At 42.7% G+C, this 20,466-nt stretch overlaps 1 protein-coding gene across 1 annotated transcript in view; it reads left to right on the forward strand.

Moving 5' to 3' along the window:
• Positions 1-20,157, forward strand: part of CCDC187 (coiled-coil domain containing 187) — a 31,751-nt gene extending 11,594 nt beyond the window's left edge. The window contains exons 10-25 of the mRNA XM_064393178.1: positions 2,538-2,749; positions 8,228-8,325; positions 8,684-8,794; positions 9,082-9,194; positions 9,674-9,807; positions 10,291-10,415; positions 10,529-10,716; positions 11,510-11,597; positions 12,309-12,523; positions 13,667-13,850; positions 14,037-14,130; positions 14,937-17,281; positions 17,647-17,988; positions 18,270-18,410; positions 18,828-18,953; positions 19,236-20,157. Coding sequence (XP_064249248.1) covers positions 2,538-2,749; positions 8,228-8,325; positions 8,684-8,794; positions 9,082-9,194; positions 9,674-9,807; positions 10,291-10,415; positions 10,529-10,716; positions 11,510-11,597; positions 12,309-12,523; positions 13,667-13,850; positions 14,037-14,130; positions 14,937-17,281; positions 17,647-17,988; positions 18,270-18,410; positions 18,828-18,953; positions 19,236-19,421 — 4,702 coding nt within the window. The 3' untranslated portion in view covers positions 19,422-20,157. The remainder of the gene's footprint in view (positions 1-2,537; positions 2,750-8,227; positions 8,326-8,683; positions 8,795-9,081; positions 9,195-9,673; positions 9,808-10,290; positions 10,416-10,528; positions 10,717-11,509; positions 11,598-12,308; positions 12,524-13,666; positions 13,851-14,036; positions 14,131-14,936; positions 17,282-17,646; positions 17,989-18,269; positions 18,411-18,827; positions 18,954-19,235) is intronic.
• Positions 20,158-20,466: the final 309 nt, after the last annotated feature.

Below are 20,466 nucleotides of genomic sequence, written 5' to 3' on the forward strand. Positions count from 1 at the left end.
AATCACAACCCTCTTGCAAGTGCTGCTTCAAAAGATGAGGAGAGCTACTTGCAGATAAAATATCGCTGTATTTAGAGATTAGAAGTGGAAAGTGTGGCTGTATTGTGAATGGCTCCAGACTCATCTCCTGGGCTGAGGGCTCCCTGTATTGCAGCAGCAGTGACAGTGAGGGACAATCTAAGGGAAAGAGCACCCCATGCCTAGCCCTTCCTTAGCTTCTGGTAAAGCACATAATTAACACAAAGGCTCAGAGTAGAAGCCAGACTTTTGCCCTCAGCTTTTATTTTTATATAATCTAGAGTCTGATTTAGCACCTCTCCTGAAGTCTGCACACTCACAAGAGGAAAAAGTGGATGAGTCCTTTGGCACAAAGTGAGGCTCCCATGATCAAGTTATTCCTAAAGTTGATCTGGTATCAACTGATTCACTACAGATCAAATCAGACAGAAAGCCACCAGATAAAGGAGCCCCAGTGTGCTCTAAGGAGGTGACTGAGGAACTTTGCGGGGCCGTAATTTCTCCTTCTCCAGGAGCATTTGCACTTTGAGTGCATGAACTCTCTGTGGGGAGTGCCAGCAGGCAGTGAAGGGAGCCTGTCTCTTAACTTGCACACAAACTTCACAGGCTGTGCTAACAGGAGGGGTCCATGCTGTGTTCTTGGCCTTGTAAACCTGTTTCTACAGAGCTCTCATTGATGTAGCTAGAGCTGGGTTACAAAATGTGCTGGTAAAAGCAGCTGAGTTGGATCTGTGCTCTGACTTCCACTGCTAAGGAGTTAGGAGTCCACATTTGGCTATAAGAGCCCAAGTCCTGTCTCTCCAATAGCTCATCTGAACAAAGCCACCTGTTAAAACTGACTGTGTGCTGGCCTCATTCACAAATACAAAGCATCCAGCACTCCAAACCCAGCGCTCTTGAGTGTGACCTTCTCCACAGCCAGTTTCAACAGCACGGTTTGCTGTTTACATGTTTAATTATAGCTCTGAAAACAGCAGCTCGTGTTCGTGCACGAAATCCTGCAGGTGCCTGTTTCCATAAGCAATGTTCCCATTTCATGCCCGGCTGCTCCCCCGTCCGCAGGGGCGGCTGGCGGAGGTTTGGAGGTTTGTTGCTGATGCAAATGACTCACTGATGGGAATTCTCCAAACCGCCAGAAAATGTGTGGGCAATTCCATCTTATTTTGTTTCTGTTGACTCTATAAGTGGTTACACTCTTGAGAGTAAAAAAAATAATCAGGTTTTTGATGTAAGTTCAGATTTGAAAGTGTTCTGGGTGGCTTCAGGGGCTGGGACAGAGGGTGGTGGCTGGAGAGTCACCTGTTGGATCACAGCTCTGCCTCCTCCCGTGGACTCAGCAATGCTTTCTCTTCAGTGCAAACCCAAAGAGCCTCAGCTGGGAGTTGTGGTGGTTTATGCAGAGCTGGCTGTGTCTGGAGGGCCGGCGTTGCTGGCCCCTCCTGTGGAAACACAGTGTTTTCTGTAGAATCTGCATTGATTTCCACTGATGCCTTCCCAGAACACAAACCTTGGCGTCTCCCCAAACAGAGGAGGCATTTCCCAAGAGCCAAAGAGAACAGTGCCTAAAAAACCATCTCAACACAATTGCAGAGACAAAACTCAGCACATTTAACCAATGAATATTAGAACTGCTTTGTAAGAAATCCCTGTTTCCTCTGTTCTTTCTCTCTCGTGCACCTTTGCTCCCACTTTCTGAAGACTGCATCCAAGATGCGTTAGTGGAAGCTGTACTAATCGTTTTAGCAGTTTCTGGGTCATGAAAAACAAAGAAAAGCTTATTAACGAGAAAAATGAAATAAGATTTCCCTAAGCTGATTGCTGATAAAAAAAAAATTCCACGTTCATTTTTCTGTATAAAAAAGAAAACATCTGTCACCATTTCAGTGTGCGTGTGGTTCAGCTGAGGCTTGATCAATAAATGCCCATTTTCACACCTTCTTTCTTAATCTTTTTAGTTAAGCTCAGATAGCTGCAGACCAAAACAAAGTAAAATCAGCTAGCTGAGGTCTTCATCTGAGGGACTTGGTGCTGACGATGTTTTGAAATATTAAAGTATATGTATTACTCCCAGATCTTAGCTGGGCCACAGCCATGCTCTGCACAAGTCCCAGAAACACTAGAACAGAGTTCAGGACTTTGTGTTTCTAAACAGATTTCTTTGCCAAGGCTCAGAGCTGGATTGTGCAACCAAGTCCCAACAATGGCACGGATTGTACAATGCAGCCCCCATAAATTAAGCTTCCACATTGCAAGGTTGTTGTTTGTATTTGCCACCAGGTTGAAAAATACCCAGCAGTAATCAGAGTAGGTAAAAATGAGTGTTAGCTTTCCTGACAGCATCAAGGTACAAGACAGAAGACTTTGTTCATTGCCAGGTATGACTTCCCAGGGAGTCTTTTGTTTCTATTTGACAAAATGTAATAGTTCTGTTTAAATGAAATAACCCTTTTTTAAAGTTCAAAAGATTGCTTTATACACATCTCAAAAACATAGTAATTGTTGTTGTTACCTTGACACAGCCCGCAGGGAGAGCTCACGGCATGGAGGGATCAGTGTGGATGTGAGACTGCTTTGAAAGTTCAGAACCAAGAGGAAATTGCCAACCCATCTCCTGGAGAGAGCCTGAGGATCTGGGACAGCCTGAGGATCTGGGACAGCCTGAGGATCTGGGACAGCCTGAGCTTCCAGCCCTCTGCCACTCTGAGCACTGGCAGCTTTGAGCAGGACTTGGGTAAGGTGACATCTCCCAGAGGGTCACTCAGTGCCCTCCCAAAATATTTCTTGTCCTGTGGCAATAGAATGAACAGTCCCTCATTGCGACAGAATTCTTGATGATGGTCTGGCTAGGGCTGAAAAATCTTCTGGGGTGAGGGGGAATTTCAAATAGATAGTTCTCTTCCAGAATTCAAAGGTGAAAAAGGAGTGCTGGAAAAGTTGTCCTCTCAACATTTATGCACAATCTAAGAGATGATATGGAATTATTATTAAAATTGCATAAATTACAGAAGCTCTTTGCCTTTTCCATGCTGTGCTGCCACAGGTGTGAATTCAGCTCACTGTGACAGCTACAGGTGGAGCAAACCCCATTTGGCTCAGAGACATTTCCAGCACCTCACATCTTCATCTGAAGGTCTCTGGGATCCTTACAATTAACTCTTCATAATTACCCCATCCCAGCAGTGTGGGATATTGTCCTGCTTGGACAGCAAGAGACATCAAGGCACAGGACATGGGCAGGGTGCAGGGGGAATGGAGGGATGTGCTGCTCGGGGCTGGCCAGGGGTGCAGGGCATGGCCATGTCTGAGGAGCAGAGGTTTGCACGGAAACAAGGGAAAGTTTGTGGCTGAAAGGGTTAAAAACCGACCAGTAGCGTGCAGACCTCTCTGTCTGAAGAGATCTCTGCCTGCTCCCACCAAACAGGAGCAGATGGTGCATTGTTTTAAGGGCTTTTCCGAGACAAAAGAACAAGATCAGATAACCTTTCCTCAAAGAGGGTACTTACAAAAAGCCTTTGCTCTTATTAAGGATTCTTCATTGTTTTCCTCACAACATTTTATACATCATATTGGATTTTGGGGTGGTGGAGAAGCCAGCATTGTTTACGGTGCTTCTCCCTCCCCCCCAGGGACCAGGAGGGCATCTTAGACGATTGGACAGCAAGGCTGTTGTCTGATGTGTTTTACCCTAAGCGAAAGACAACCTATTTATTTACTATTAATAACTGAGGACCCCAATTCTGCAAGGCCCAGCCACCCACTATTCACAACAATAGGAGCTGCTGCCTCGTGTCTGTGCCAGGAGAAACCTTTCCCTTCCCTGAGCATTTGCAGGAGCTGCCAGCCCAAGGCTCCCTCCCACCATGGCCACGCTGCTGCACAGGAGGCACAGAACTGTCGTGCTCAGCACAAAGTGGCTTTGAAATATGGGTCACAAGTGGCTCTGTCACCACCCAGAGCAGGGACAGGGCATTCAGACTGAGGCTGCATTGTCTGCTCAAGGCATCACCCAGCAGTTGGTTCTGTCCTTTCATGGGACACAGGAGTCACCGTGCACACGCAAGATAATGAGGTGTAATTCTGCAACTGCTGCCAAATGCACATATTTACCTTTCAGAGAGACACCTGACCACCCACTGCTGCGCCAAAGAAAGATTTTCTCTAGTAAACACACTTGGCAAAATAACAAATTTCATTTCAAACATCTTAAAGCAGAGAGAAGAAGATATTCACAAAATATTTGCTTACTGCCTGGGGTAAGACAGTGAACTTGTCCTGAATTGTTGAATCTTCTTTTTAAACACAGCCAGTATAAAACCTAGAATTGCAAATCCTGTAAGCTCATGCTGTGGTGAGCAAAAATTGTCTCCACAGGTAGTGTTGGGAAGCATTTCACATTGTACTTACATGAATTTCTCATCAGTTTAGGCACAAAACTTGCTATAAGCAATGAGCTGATAAGGAAGGACTTTGCATATTTTACTGCTATGTAAAAATCTTTCTGTCATTCCTGCCAAGCCACCAGGGCTCTCCCACAGGGAGCTGAGGAGATGAGCTGTACTCTCCTTGCTACTCAGCACGTCCTCTGAATATCCAAATTTCTGTATTTCTATTAAATAAGAGAACTATATGATTTTTTAAAACCCCAACATTTTGCCCGTGCCCCTTCCTACAGTCTAGGCAATGGCCTTTGAAATGGATTGGACTGAATGAGCCAGAAATCTCATTTCACTAGACCAGAGTTTTTGTTTCCTTTTTTTTTTGTATTTGCAAGATATCGACATTTAAGCTGAAACTAATTGTTTAAAAATTATTTTCTAAATGTTGAAGCTTAATCATGGCTAATGCTTTAAAATAATTTGCATTAGGAAAGCAAATGGAATGTTTTCCATTGTTCTTGAAATGCAGAATTTTAACCTCAACTACAAGGAAAATGTATTTATATGTATTATCTTTCCCCTAAACTGCTGATTGACATATTTTCTTGTATCACTAGAGGGAGCTGCCTTCTTGCTTCTAGAAGAGGGAGAAATTATTAAATAAGTGGAATAAGCACAGAAATGTATCAGCATGGCTTCAGCTAATTGTGCTCTGATGGAGAGTGTTGAGCTGAGGCAGCTCTTCATGTTCCCTCCCAAATCCTGGCTGTGTTTTGTAATTCCCACAGCTCCAGTGAGCTCCAGCCTTGCCTTCAGCACCTCTGGAGCTGTCTGCAATGATGTTGTCACTGATTGAGAGAGTTTAGAATAACTGATAAGGAACAGAAGGACCATTCCATGGAAATTCAGGATTCTGGTTAGGTCCAGGTTCAGGCCCAGCTCTGTTGCTGTCCTGAGCCAAGAGCTGCCCTGCAGCTCCGTGTGACAAGGGGCAGCAGCAGGGTGAGGCACTGCCATGTGCTGCAACATCTGGCTGGGAGCTGAACTCAGGCCAGCCCTCCACACCAGAGGATTTAGACATAAATACAAAACATGCAGAGCACAGGAGCAGCACAGGCCACACTAATCCCCGTGTTTGGTAAGCAGCCACTCCTCAGTGCCAAGCAGGATACCAGACGTGTTCAGAGAGGAGAGAAGGACCTGATCCAGCAGCTGTGGAAATGCAGATTCTCCAAGGTTCTCCAGGGTGCAGCTCAGCCCGTGGATTTCCTGAGGGAGCAGGCAGAGCCTTCACACTGAGAGTCTCTTGCCTGGGGATTGCTCGTGGCTCCCAGGTCTTGTGAAGGGCCAAACTGCCCTTTGTGACCAGAGGTTACCAAACCTTTTTTCTTCCTCTCCTTTTACCTGTCATCACTGCAGGTCTTTCCTGCACAGAGAGTGCTGAAGTCGGGGTGGTTTTTCACCTTACCTAGAGAGCACACTGAAATAATAAAGCAATTGAGCTGACATGGTAATTTTGGAGAGAGGAAGGATGCCCAAATGGGGGCTAATGGGGAAATTCCTTCTGGATCTGCTGCTGCACTCCACAGCAGCATTTCAGGACACTTTACACCCCATATTCCTACACCTCCAGGCAATAATGCAGACAAAGTCATGCTTACAGTTAAAGTTGCAACTATGTCTTTTTATAATAACTGGGTTGGTCTGATTGCTGACATGGGCAGAAAGAGAAAAAGCTATCCTTGAGTAAAGCAGCAGTAAATGCTTCTGCCTTGCTTCAAGTGATTAGAAAAATGAGACTTTTAGCCTGGCTTTTTTAATTATATGTCAGGGAGATTCTACAGGGCTTTGCTGAGATTCTGCAGGTGCAGCGGAAAGTGATTTAATAAATAGCATTTTTTTTTCACAAGGCTGAGTGTATGCACATTGAAGCTATCTGGGTAGGCAGTAAATGCCATTCATCATCACCTAAAAGGACGTGAAGTTTAGCCAGATGGTATTTTCTTTAATGCAGGATGTTGCAACACAAGAAATGCATCTGGAAATAGCCACAATTAGGAAAATTACATTCAAAAGAAGGGGAAAGAGATCAGAGAAAACTTTTTAATCACTTTGAGGTCAATACCAGTAGTTGGGCTTTAGTCAGAATAACAAGAGCATTGTTCAGTTTGAGGCACAAATTGAAAATATTTGTCAGGTTTTAAATTATATCCTAATAGATACTCATACTTCTGACTGGCCCAGATACTAGTATTAAAAGCTACTCAGACAACTTAGCATCAATAAATATAGCTTGTAACTTTTTTTTTTGTGGAATGACTTTATTTGTTACCATTGAAGGAGCTTTTGAAAGTGCTGTCTGTGGACTCACTGAAGAATTGTTCACTTGTCTTTTTTTCTATTGCATTGCTTAAAACTGCTAATAAAACTTCCCTGTACAAAACCCAGCCTTTTCATCCACTCAGTTTTCCTAAATAGGTCATTGCACAAAATCATCTCTAGTCAACTATCAGCATTAAGGAGTCTGACTCAGTCCTCAAAATTAGAAAGACTGGCTAAAATGAAAATTCTTTCTGAAATGATGAACTCTTAATTTGGCACATCTAGATAATTTAGTATGATTTTGCCTTTCCAAACCACCCTCCAAAACCAGGAGAGGCCCATGACCAAAAGAAAGGATGAGATTTCCATCCAGTCTGTTGACTCTGAAAAGGAGGGCGTTAAGAGAAGCCTAGTACAGTGCCACTGTAGGAGGAAATTGAAATCTGCAATCAATTTGTTTATAAAAACAGAGCAGCATTCTAATAGAAAATCTGCACCAGGCTCAAAGATTTAATATTTTATTTCACTCACACCCACATAAACACAAAACCCATCCTGGCATGCAAACAAGCCCACATCTCTGCTCCTTCTGTGTTACAGACCCTTCAGTCTGTAAAACAAACACAAACTCTGCATGTCACGGGCTTATCCTGCACCATGGGGTAATTTAGATTCAGGTGACCTGGATCGAGACAGAGATTTTATCTCAAGTTTCCAAATCAAACCTATTTCTATTTATGACCCACACTTCCATTCTTTTATGACTCTGGTTGCTGTGACAGTAGCACAGCACAGAATAAACACACAACCTGTTTGCATAAGCTGAGCAATTCAATTGAGAAGCTCAAGCAGCCAAGAACATTTCACTGGTAAACATAATATCAGCTGCACTGTCACACACAGGCAGGGGAGGTGCAGTAAGGAAGTAGCAGTGAAAAAGCTGAACCTGGAGCAAGAGGGGAAACTTCCCCACTTTAAAATGAAAGATTTTTTTTTCCAGTGGTTTGTGTCCCTCTGTGACGAAAGAGAGAGGAAGCAGCCTGCATCCCACTGCAGATGGAGACGACATGCAGGATGCTGCTCAAGTTCCCAAATATTTTTTCTTTTGGGAAACCTTGTCACAATGTTGGGAATTTTTTCTTTTGTGTCCAGTGGCTCTGATCCTGTTGGTTCAGCAAAGGAGCAGTGGGACCAAGAGTGACAATAACCCACACTGAAATTCAGGCTTAGAACAGGAATTGTTCCTCATTCCTCTCTCCTTAAGTCCTGACAGTTCCAAATATTTGCAGGACTTTATGCTAACCCATTTCTTGACAGGATGTAGGTACTGACATTTTCCTTCTCCAGTTATGGTGGAAGAGGTAAATGTATGCAGAGAAGTTATTTCAGGAATAAAGGCAGATGTCAGATGTAGGAGGCTTCCAAAAAATAGGCCCAGGGAGGATTCAAAGGAACATGCAGTTGGAACAATGTATACATTCCCCTTGTGATGATCCCCTAAACTTCTGCAGGTGAAGGAGATTTTGGCAGCACAGAGCTGGAGCACAAACACAGGAGACACCTGGACATTTTGAGGCAAACCTCCTTACTACTGGCTCACAAACTGAAGGTCAGTGGGAAACCTGGGTAATGAGAAAAGGGAATTCCAGTTCTGCTGTCCCAGGGGAAAAGTGCTCCCCATCCCCAGATTCAGGTGTGCTTAGGCCATAGTCATTTGGCATCAGCTGCTCTGAGTCAGGTTTATAAACCCTATGGACCATAAAGGTGAGGTGGCAGCCCTCATCTGCTGTTTGGAGACAGCAGTGTAGCTCTTGTGGGTAAGAGGATGTTGCTGTACTTGCCCAGGGCAGCAGGATGTGGCAGGAGCTGGCTGTGCTGCTCCTGTCCTGCCCTTTGCCCCCCCAGCTCTCAGGTGTTGTGTCACCTGGTTGGAGATACCATTTATAATGTGTCACTTCCTAACACAGCTCCAGCAGCAGCAGCAGAAACATCGGCTCTTGGTGCTGAGGGAGAAGGCAAAGCAAGAGGTTGAGGAAAGCCACAGGTTCTTGAGGGGCCTGCTGCAGCTCAGTTCTGAGGTAAGTTATCATTTCAGAGCCTGGGTTAACACCTCTGGGCCCCAGCTCTCATGAGAGCAGTTCTAAACACACAGCAATTTGTGAGCTGCTGTGGCACCTCACCCTCACATGCCCACAGAGCTTTCTCCCAGCCCATTAGTGAATCAACTCCTTAGGAATTGTTGGCATAGGAAAAGCATTATTTACAACCAGAGGCTTTCCAAAGAAGATGAGGAAAAAAGGTTTAAATGTTTTGCTTTTCAAATCATTCAGATCATTGAGACATGTGACAATTTGTGTGTGTGCAGGACAGCAGGAATTCCAAAGGCAGTGATCCTGCTCTGACAGGACCTTACCACACAGAGCAGACACAGAGAGGACTCTGGCTGGAAGGTGACCTTGCTGCTGGCAGCTACAGGAGGTAGGATACAGTGAGGCACTCCAAGGATTTGTGGTTTGACTATATTACTATTTTGGGGCACTAAAGTAATTTCTCTATAGTCTTTCTAACTCTGATTTGTGCTCAAACTACAGTATTAACACCTTTCCAATGTTGTGGGAGATCTTGCAATTTTAGAAGAGTAGAAACCCCTCTGAAACTTGTGTGAAAAGTATAATTTTCTTCATTTTGCTCTACTGTCATACCCTCGATATAAATTAGAATATTGTATGTGCATTTTTAAAGTGGCATAAAGACTTGAGAATTGCTTCCAGGGTCTTATGGATGCAATTACCAGAAAGGCACCTTTGCACAGGTAAAACTTTCAGTATCACATAAAAATGAGCAGCATTCTGGTTTGAAAAGATTCAATCTCCATGGAGGACTTGGCTGTGAAAGTAAGAAATTGAAATAATATCTGTGACTGCAGTAAGAAAATATTTCCTTTTTCTTCCCTTCAGTAATCAAGAGATGGGTTCACTGAGACACTCTGTGTTGAAGATAGAAAGCGATCCCAATCCAGTGGAACCCAAAATACTGGGAGAAAGAAAACCTTTAGGAGGAGGAGGCTCATACTGCCTAGTGCTTCAAGGAGGTGAACATGACATTACAGGATTTAGTGGTATTGGGAAAATGCCCCATTCAACCTGGCCTGGAACACAGTTTTCTAACTAATTTTGAAAACTTTGACCTGAATATTCATGTTCATTATGCATATTTAAACTATGGCCACGTTCCTTTGTACTCTTGGCCCTGCTAAGACAATCTTGTTGGGAGCTGAGAGTTATTTACCCTATTGACAGGCCCCTTTTTTAATTTTTACCTGTTGGCCATGATTTCACTTGTAAAGGAGGTCGATGTCCATACCTTGCTCCTGGAAGTGAACAGCTGAGGGATGACTCCTCCAGCTCCTGCTGAGGGCAGTGCACGGGCTCGGCTGACAAATATTTGCCAAAGGCACCTTGAGTTCAGAAATGGATGTTAACTTGTACTGGGGGAGTTGGTTTTTGTGTCTTTTCCTTTCAGATATTTTATTTTTGGTGACATTAACTCTTTGCCTTGGGATCTTTGCCAGCAGATCAGAGGCAGTCACAGCACAGACATCACACCTCCAATCTCTTGTCACCTTGGGTGAATCTGCCCCATGGGGAGACCTGGGACAGCTCTGGGGACAGCAGTGACCACGCCAGTTCCAACAGCCAGGTAACACCAGCTCTCGAAACAGTCTGAGGAGCGTTTCTGTCTCTGGGTTGGTTGGTTTTTTGGTTTTAGTCCCTCTATCACCTGATGATGCCAATACTCTGCTCTGTCCCCAGTGGAGCGCGGCCATTCCACGCTTTGGAGGCTCCAGCACCTTCCGCGGTTCCAGCCTGGCCGTGGTGGAGCAGATCCTGAGGGCAGAGGAGCTGCAGGCTCGGCACCAGGCAGTGCTCCTGCGGCTCCGGAGAAAGGCTCTGCGGGAGAGGGCCAGGGCCGAGCTGGCCTGGCTGGGCCACCAGAGGCGGTGAGGGCCACGGGGCCACCAGCGCTGCAGGCCTGCTGGGCCGGGACTGCTTTTCCTCCTTTCAGGGGAACACAATAAATGTAAAATCTTTTTAGAAAGCAAGTACCAAGTAAAACATGAGGAGAGGAAAGGAGCCTGCATGGTTTTAGTGTCTCCAGAGCAGAGTTGAGCTTCTATTGTGGCCTCCTCTGTGGTGGTGTGACGCACCAACTGTGCTGAGGGGCCCTCAGGGATGGATGGTGAGGGGCATCCCTCAGTGCTAATGAGGATAAGGAGCCCTCAGGACAGTGAGGGGTGTCCCTCAGCACTGACGAGGATAAGGAGCCCTCAGGACAGTGAGGGGTGTCCCTCAGCACTGATGAGGATGAGGAGCCCTCAGGACAGTGAGGGGTGTCCCTCAGAGATGACCAGGCTGAGGACCCCTCAGGGATGGATGGTGAGGGGCATCCCTCAGCACTGATGAGGATGAGGAGCCCTCAGGGATGGACGGTGAGGGGCATCCCTCAGCACTGATGAGGATGAGGAGCCCTCAGGGACAGTGAGGGGTGTTTCTCAGCACTGACCACATTGAGACACTGTGAGGAGCCCCCCAGTGCTCAGGAGACTCCATTTGCTTCAGGAGAGGTCCAGGCACCACAGCCCCAGGGTGGTGAGAGATCTTTCAAGTCCATTAGAACTTTCTGCAGAGCCTTCCATACCTACATCTGCTTCGAGAGGAGCTTTGCTCCCATCCCAGCCATAGATTCAAGGCATTTAATGATCTGACTCTGATTCTCATCCTTGTGATCTCCAGTGTTCTGGAAAACCTGCAGGATAGTACAGGAGCCTCTGCCATGGCAGCAAAGCAGCACAAAATCCTGATGGAGCTGAAACTGGAGCAGGTAATGCTGCAGTGAGGAGGTGTCTGGAGTTGCTGGAGCAAGTGGGGTTTGTGTTTAAAAAAAAATATCACTTTGCATCCATTATTCTGCATGTTTCCTACATACCCACAGTGAGGTGGCTTTTGTGCCAAAGTCAGCAGTCTGTAAATCTTGGATAAAAGAAAACATCTTTTTTTTCCTTCTTCTGCTACCTCACTGTTATTGTGGATTTTTCTATTTATGCCATAACAAACAGGTCATATAATGTAGGTTTCCACTGATTTATGCTTGTGATGTTGAAATATATTAAATTAATCTGACAGCTAATTTTATAGTCTCAGTTATTCCTCTATGCTAGGTTCATAATTACACTTGGTAGTCAGAAAATTTCTGTCCTGCTCCTTATGTAGTGGGAGCCTCTCATTTAAGTAAAGGAATTCCTAGTGCAAACCACAAGCACCCTGTAGTTTTGAATCATCTGAAGACAATTTTTAAAGGTCTCACCACTTGACACCCCATCAAAACATCCCTTTACCTGTCATCACTTTTCACAGGTGAAAACCCTGTTGAAAAATAAAACTGCAAATTTTTTATAAAAAAAGAAACTATTGAATTTTCAGCGTATTTTGGAATTAATTGTGCCTTATGTGAAGAAACATTATACATATTTTTAAGTATAGCTCTTCATTATCTTCACTCTGTTATGCTCCTTTCTTTCTCTGCTTTGTTTAGGCAGAAATCCAGCACCTGAAAAACATCCACAGGGCAGCCCATCAAGAAAGGAAGCTTTTATTAAAGCAGCAGAGAAAAATCTTAATGATGCAGCATTCAGCAGCACAACTCCAGGAAAAGCTGCACAGTCTGGCTGGGAAGCAGGAGGTTGTGAATTCAGGGAGTAAAGACAATTGTGTCCAGCTAAAGCATAAAAGGAGCAAGAAATATGAGGGGTAAGTAAAACCTTTCTCAGTGATTGCTGAAGGTAAGATCAAATCCAGTGGAGAAGATGGAGACAGGTATGTCCTAGATAATTGTGTGAGCTTTAGATACTCCAAAGAGGGAGTGTATAATAATAAATTTTTCCAACTTCTGTGTTCAAGCAGTTGATAAATCAAGATCACTGCTTATCATTCTGTCCCAAATGGTGAGTTCCTCAGGGCACCTTTAATGATGCCACACAACTGCTAATGATAGTTCATGCTTTCATGGTGGCTTTTAACTACAAACCCAAACACTTTGCAACTATATATTAATTAGGCTTCACAATACCCACATGGAATGAGTAGAAATTTATTGATTTAATTGGGGAAATTCACTCCTTTGTCCCCCTCTGGCTCTGAGCCTCTGTATCACTCAGCCCCTCAGAGGTGGTGTGTGCTTCACTGAGGATTTAACCTGAGAAGGATTTTGTAATACACAGGGATAAATTTTAGGCTTAAACTGAAGCACAGAGGTGTCATGTGAAATGCTACAGTGAGATATAATTCAGGAGTTTAGTCAGACTGAGAAATCCCCCTCCTGCTGTTCCTCAGGAGCATCCCTGTCTGCTTCCTGCTGGGCTGGAGGAGCTGAGCAGTGTGAATGAGAACCCCACAGCATCCACACTGCTCCAAACAAAAATATAGTTTGCTTCAGGAAGAGAAAAAGCAGTTAAAGACATATATTTATCAATGTGAATTAAAACCCCCTTTCATTCAGTGTTACCCAGAGCTTTAGCAGGGTGGTGAGTCAGGTTTGTGCATTTACTTAAGTCCCCACAGGGGAAGGCTTTCAAATAAATCCCTGCATGGAACTGATCTATAATTCATGGTGTTATTGATTACAAGTCAGAGAAATCTTTAAAAGGTTTCTTGGCTGTGCTTTCACTTCTTATTACTGACAAGGCTGCTTGTAGGAGAACAGTGAATATTGGTGTCAGTCTGGAGCAGCTGGGGCTGGTGGAATCAAATGCACCCAAATTCTGGCTGATTGTCCCTAGATCTCTGTCCTGTGTAGAGTGCAGAGTGGTGATTATGCTATTTATCCACCTGCATGGGTACGTTGATATTTTATACTGATCAGGAACAAAGCATTCCATGTCTCACTCTTTACAGCTTTTCTACTGAGAACAAGAAGCCACTGGTACAACCCCAGAAACAGGTGGAGGAGTTGCCAGGTTTGGAGCAGTCCCTTAATGCTCAGGATGATGTTTTCTTACCTCTGGAACCTACAAATTCAGCTGAAATGGAACCTATAGCCACACTCGTTACAAGAAAAGGCCAAAAGTGTGTATTTCTGGTAAGGACCACCTCTGGAGTTCCATTAATGCCTAAAGAAAGGGTGCCCCAGATTATAATTGCCTTAAAATAGGACCAGCACAAGACTCTTTTGGCACTTAGGAATATGAGGTCAAAATAAGTGTGTCGGTTACATGCAATTTTTCTTTAAGACATGAACTCTGTCTCCTAAATGTTTACATTCTAGGAATCTGTGCTGGAGGACAAGACACTTCTTTCAAACCCTGATTCTAAAGATAATGAAGATATTAATCCATGTGGCAGAAAGTACCCAGTGAAAGGTTTGGGGATGCTTCCTACTTGGTGTAACTTAAGCCTGGTTCAGGCAGAAAATACTCTTGGAGGAACAGGTCAATCATATTTAATGCTATTATGTCCAATCTGTTTCAACTACTTCAATCAAATTTTAATCCAGACAGAATGAGAGACAATCTTCTCATTTATTACCAAAGTGTCTTGCTCACTATAGCCAATGTATAAATCACTGCTGGGCAAGATGGTGGGGATCTCTCAGAAGTTTATTAAGAGATATGATTATACTGCTTCCCCAGACCAAAATCGTAACTTACTCTGGTTGTGTCATTAACAATTTGCTCTATTTTGATACAGTTTTCCAATAATTTAAAGCTGTTCTTTTTAAAAGAACATAGATCAGTTGAAGATAGACTTGGACAGGACATGCTGGAGTTATTTTTGTCCCCGGGTTTTATCCTCAGTTCATATTTCTTACTCTTAGTAGGACAGGTGAAAAATAAAACCGTCTGTTTATATATGAGTCAGTTATATCATTTACATAGTTCTGGGTATGCATAATTTCTGTAATATAAATATTTACATATTGTGGCAGTATTTCCTATTTCTGTCACTTTTCTAATGAACCATCTTTCTGCATAGCATAGAATCATAGAATATCCTGATTTGGAAGGGACCCACAAGGATCATAAAGTCCAACTCCTAATTCACTCTTAGATATCACAGTGAGGAGCATGATAGATTTGAGTGTCCTAAGTGATCTAGCAGAAAGCTCTTCTATAAAATATCTTTCTTTTACGTGATGATTTTAAAAAAAATCTTTTAAATGTTCCAGTTAAAGAAGTGGAAGTGCCTGTTCCTTCTGAGATCCATCAGGTGGATGCCAGTCAATGTTTGAAGCATTTGGACCATGTTTCTCATGAAGCTTCTGATGAACTAAATTTAAAAGCATTTTCTGAGGGATTAACTTCCACGGAATCATTGTCCAAGTCAAATAACTTCTTTTTGCAATGTGAAAGTGCCAAATCAGACTCTTCTCACTCAGAATTTCAGAAAGTGTCTGCAGTTTGGATCAGCTTCTCAAAAAGTTCCATTTCAGACCCAGAATTAGAGCTGAAACATGAAGATGACACAGATGTCAGTGTCCCAGAAGAGTTTGTCTGTGACAGTGGTGATGTGTTTGCCAATCTCTCAAAAGAGATGCCAATAGCAATAAGCACTGGAAAGGAAACATCACCTAGCAGCAAACACAATGAATGTGAGCTGCCTGAAGATGACAGAGCTGAGACTTCATCTCTCTCCCAGAAATACCCTGGAGATGTGTTGGATCATGGCTGCACTGATCACCTGCTTTCCTTCATCCCAGCAGACAAAGCAAATGCCTCCAGAACCAAGTCAGCACATTCCTGCCAGTCTGAAAACCCTTCTGAGGGAGTGGATGAGCCACACCTGGATGCCTCACAAAGCTGCAACAGAAACAAACGCTGTTCTCAGGAGATCCCAACGCTGGGAAATGATGCAGCTGCCAGCCCTTCATGCACAGATGCAACCCCCAGTAGTGATAAGGGTCTCCCTCCAGCTGACGAGGATACCTTGTCGGAAATGCTGTGTCCTGTGGCTGAAGTATTGCCCTCTGGAAGTGCTGACTCGCCATCCTCTAACAAAAAGGATTTGTCATTTCCAAGTGAAGATCTTCCTCCTCCCCCTTTAGGTGCAGATGCAGTGAAAAATGGTGATCCTGCCTCCAGCACGGATGATTTCCCACCTCCACCAGAACAAATGACAGGCTCAGAGTCTAGTCAGGGCATGGATGAAGATATATCACTGGAAATGGATGCATTACCCCCATTACCTGATAACACCATGCCTGGAGAATTTCCCCTGCTCAGTACAGAGACAAGTGGTGCTTTTTCAACTCAGGATGGTTGTCTCTCAGAACAATCTATTACAGCTCTTTCCAGCTGTTTATCAAAGAACCAGCATGGAGAACAGGAGATGCCTTTGCAGCATTTGGAGTTTCTGCCTGTGTCAAATACAGATTCTTCTGGTGGAAGTAAAAGTCCTGAATTCCCAATGAAACAATGCACTGGACAGCTTTTCATACATTTTGCAGAGGAGGACAGTGATGACCCATTATCATCATTTGAAATTGGGGACAGAGTGTTGGTGAAGCAGAGCCAGCCTGGAACCCTGATGTTCAAAGGTCAGACTCATTTTGGCAGTGGTCACTGGGCTGGTGTTGCACTGGACAAAGCTGAAGGTGACAATGCTGGCACTTATGAAGGGGTGAAGTATTTTGAGTGTGCTCAGCACTGTGGGGTCTTTGTCAGACCTGATGAGATTTCACACCTGTTTGGGGTTAACAAAAATAGCTCCAGTTCCATGGGGAATGAAGACTCTGACTCCTTCCATGATGATGATGTCTCCCTCAAAGGAGACTGCAACTATTCTGAAGATGATGAGCAGAGAGTGGGGTGTGCAGAGGAGAAAGCAGAAGATACAAACAGTGCAGGAGGTTCAGAAGTGAAAGAAAACCAGTCTGGGTTACACAGCACCTTGCTGTATGGAAAAGGGCAAAAATTTCCCCATTCCAACCAGTGTAACTGTAATGAATTCCTCTGTCAAAAGAACTTAATGTGCTTGGGACCAGATAAAGAAAAAACAGAACTGGCACAAATAAAACAAACTGTATTTGCAGATGCTCTTCCAGAGAAAAGCAAGACAGATGAGGTAAACACAAGCAGAAATATTTGTTGCTTGGTAGAGGATCAGAAAAGAATTAAACTTGCTGATGATATTGCAAGTGAACTCAGTAAAAAACTTCTGTTTGACATTTTAATTGCATTTTCTGAAACAGCTCAACACAAATATAAAAGTGCCTTTGAAAAAGACATGATGAATTATGGCAAAGACCTGAGGCAAGAAGACAATCAGAAACCATTTCCCCTCAAAGAAAATTCAGTTGCTGCCTTATCTGAACCATCAGCAAAGGTTTCTGATGTTTTGCTGGGTGATTTTGATACGCTTTGCATTCATGGTTGTCACACAGTAACAGACAGAATTGTAACTAAATTTATAGATGATGCAGTTAAAGAATATAAGAAGATTAAAAGAAAACACAGATCAAAAGCAGACAAGATACATCATTTATCTCCAGAGACTTCTCCAACCACTTCGCCTGTAAGTACAGTGAGAAAGTTTTTATTTCAAGTGCTGGCCCCGAAGCTGGGTCTATAGAGGCAAGAATTTGTGTGGCCCAGTTTTTCATCATCCATAGAAATGATATCAGTGTTAGGAACCAGATTGCTCACTTCATGTGACCCATTCCTTATTTAGGGAGTTATTCTGTGTCCATTGGATAGTACATGTATGGCCCAAACAAAGAAAATGAGAGTTATTTATAGGAATTTTTAATAATACATCAGTAAGCCTTTCTTTGAGCCCATGAATAAAATGGTTTGAAGTGTAACCTTGACCAGTTGCTAATAATCTCAAAACCTCTGAAAAGATGGAATATATCTGTCTTTTCTTTTTCTCTCTTGAAGCTCCTTTTAAAAATCCTTGATGCTGGGGTTTTTGGAAGCTCTGAAGATTTTGATCAGCCTAATTCTGACCAAAACATGCTGGTGAGACAGACACAAAAGCAACACTTGTATAAATTAGACCAGTGGCACTCAGCTCCTTGGAAGAAAACTGTGGAAGTTCCTCTTGTGGTACCACACAACAGTTCTTATGTTAAAAATTTGTCTGCATATGCTGTGGAAGAATTATGGACCCCAGAGAACATAAAATCAAATTTCAGGAACATCAACATGCCAAAGCACTTGGAATATGGTGATCTCCCAGGGAATGATTTGGAAGCAGAAAGCAAGAGGATGTATAATCAGGTATTTTTAAAGCACTAACTGTTAATTAACTTTAGTGTTCTGGAGGCTGAATCATATTAGCTAATATTTAATGTTATTCCAGGCAATTTGCTGCAGAATAATTCCAGTAGAATAAATGTCCTTGCAGAGATTCCAGAGTTTTGCTAGAGTTCCACCATAAGCCCTTGGACACCTGACCCAGTGTCTGGTTTGGGTCTGTTCAGGGAAGGCCAAGTTCCATGGAAGGCTGGGGACTGGAATCCAGCTTTCCTGACTTCAGTGTCCTGCTGAGTTTGTTACAGGTTATATTTGATTTGAGCCATGAGTTGCTGCGTGCAGAATATCAAGTGACTGCAAAGCCAAATATGTTCCCAGGGATGGAAAAAGAAGTGGGATCTCCCTGTTCCAGGCATCTCTGCAGGACAGATGTCAGTGATGTCAAGGTATGTTCTGGCAATGTAAAGTACAGGAACAAGAGTGAAAAGAGCAGAGATTGCAAAAAGAAATGTGACATTTGGGAGGATTATGGCAATGTAACTGAGGTGATGGGAGAAGGAACAGCATCACCCTGAAATGTCTGAACAAATTCAGACTGAGCTGATTCACTGAAATATTCCATATGTGTGGAGTTAAGAATGGGAATGGGCCTTTAAACTCTCTTAATTGTGGCTATTTTGTGTGTAATATTATGATTAAAATGTGTTGGTTGGCCAGTATTGATCAGCTGCCTCTAGATTAGTCCCCTGAACTTTGGGATGTTTCTGGACTTAAAGCTGCATCTTCACACTGGCACCTGTCACTCATCTGGAACACCAAAGTTCTCATGAGGAGAGCTTTTTTCAGCCTTCTTTATTTTGTAGATGTTTGTTCAGGGTGAAATTATTAAAATAATGAACCTGGAAAAGAATGACTTAGAAATGAAAAGAAAATACCTAAATATGACCAAGTATGGAAACTGTAAGAGAGACAGAGTGGACCTTATTCTGGTAAGCAGAATTTCCAATGGGGATTTATTTCCTCTAGATTTAAACTAGAAATTCTCATCCTTTTGTGAGAATCACATTTACTTAAATTAACTTAATCAGAACTTCAAATTACTGCCTTTTTAAAGTTGAATTAATAATCCGGTATTTCCAGCTCTTGTGAGTGGTTTAAATTTTCAAAATTAATGATGCAGATGTAAAGCTGTTGGATTAGGTGCAGTATCTCAGTACTTTTGTGAAGCTCTTCTTTTTGAAGTAAAAATTTGTTTCCATGTTCTACTTTAGATCCAGGAGCTCCGCAAAGAAGAATCTCAGTGGACTTCCTATGGTGCTGATGAATTAACAGTGAAGATGAGGATGACTGAAGCCATATTTGATAGCTTGATCCTTGATACAATCAGAGTTCTTAATAAGATTTATCTGAAAAAAGCCTGTTTGAAAGGTGACAGTGCACCAGCTTTTTTCCTTTAATACATTGTGGAACTGTTAAAAGGAGCCTGGAGATGGCTTCAGAGAGGTGGCACAGGGAATGGCAGGACCTGGAGCCAGACAATCAGGTTAAATGTTTATAATTTTATGCAAATGAAGTAAACACTAATGTGATGCACTTTAAATTGGAGATTTTTCTATTAGCACCTTCAATTCCTAACTAGATGTGTGCCTGTACTTGGGTTATTTATCATGCAATTCATTGAATTTTTTACAATATCCAAATGTGGGGTGCTGAGAATGTACTTTAATAGACAAAAGAGGGGAAATCAATACTCCTTTTGTATTGGCAAAACTGGAAAAATCAAGATTTTGACAAGGGAATAGAAGCATTTCCTCAGCATGGTAATTGTTCCCTTTGCTAATTGCTGTGGTCCCACCTATTTTCTATTGAGAAAATCAAATATTTGTTAGTTCTTTTTAAAATAAATACTGTGCAAATATTTCTTACTGGAATTCAGAAACTGTTCATTATTGAATAACAATGTAAAGAGATCAGATTTTTTCCAATCCTATTCATTCAGAGTGTCTTTCAAATAAAATTAAAATCAGGATCAATAAAGATAAATTATAGATAAGCTTAAGATATAAAAATACAATACTTAAAATCTTCTTGGGGGAATAGAAAGACATTTTATGTTTGTATTTTGAAATACTGTTGGCTCAATTGTTTTTTGTACTTGTTTTCTGAATAAAATATGATACAAATGGCTTATTTTGTTTATTTATTTTCACTGAAATCAGTTAGAATTACAGATTATCTTGTACACACTGCTCTTCTCAGCAGTGCATTTTTGCTTTGTTTTGCTGGGCACATTAAACCCTCCCCTGCTTGTTGCCATATGAACAGAAATAAAAAGGCAACTTCTCCCCCCAACGCCTTAACTGGTGATCTTATCCTATAAACTATTTTCATTTCTCTAGTGGTACATTTCCTTGTCTCTGACTTTATCCTCATTGATTAGTTAATCCACATAAGTTACTTGTTTTCTTGGTGTCAGTTTATAGCAGAATTTAACTCAATTTT

Source organism: Passer domesticus, chromosome 18 (genome assembly GCF_036417665.1).
Source record: "Passer domesticus isolate bPasDom1 chromosome 18, bPasDom1.hap1, whole genome shotgun sequence".
Classification (NCBI taxonomy): domain Eukaryota; kingdom Metazoa; phylum Chordata; class Aves; order Passeriformes; family Passeridae; genus Passer; species Passer domesticus.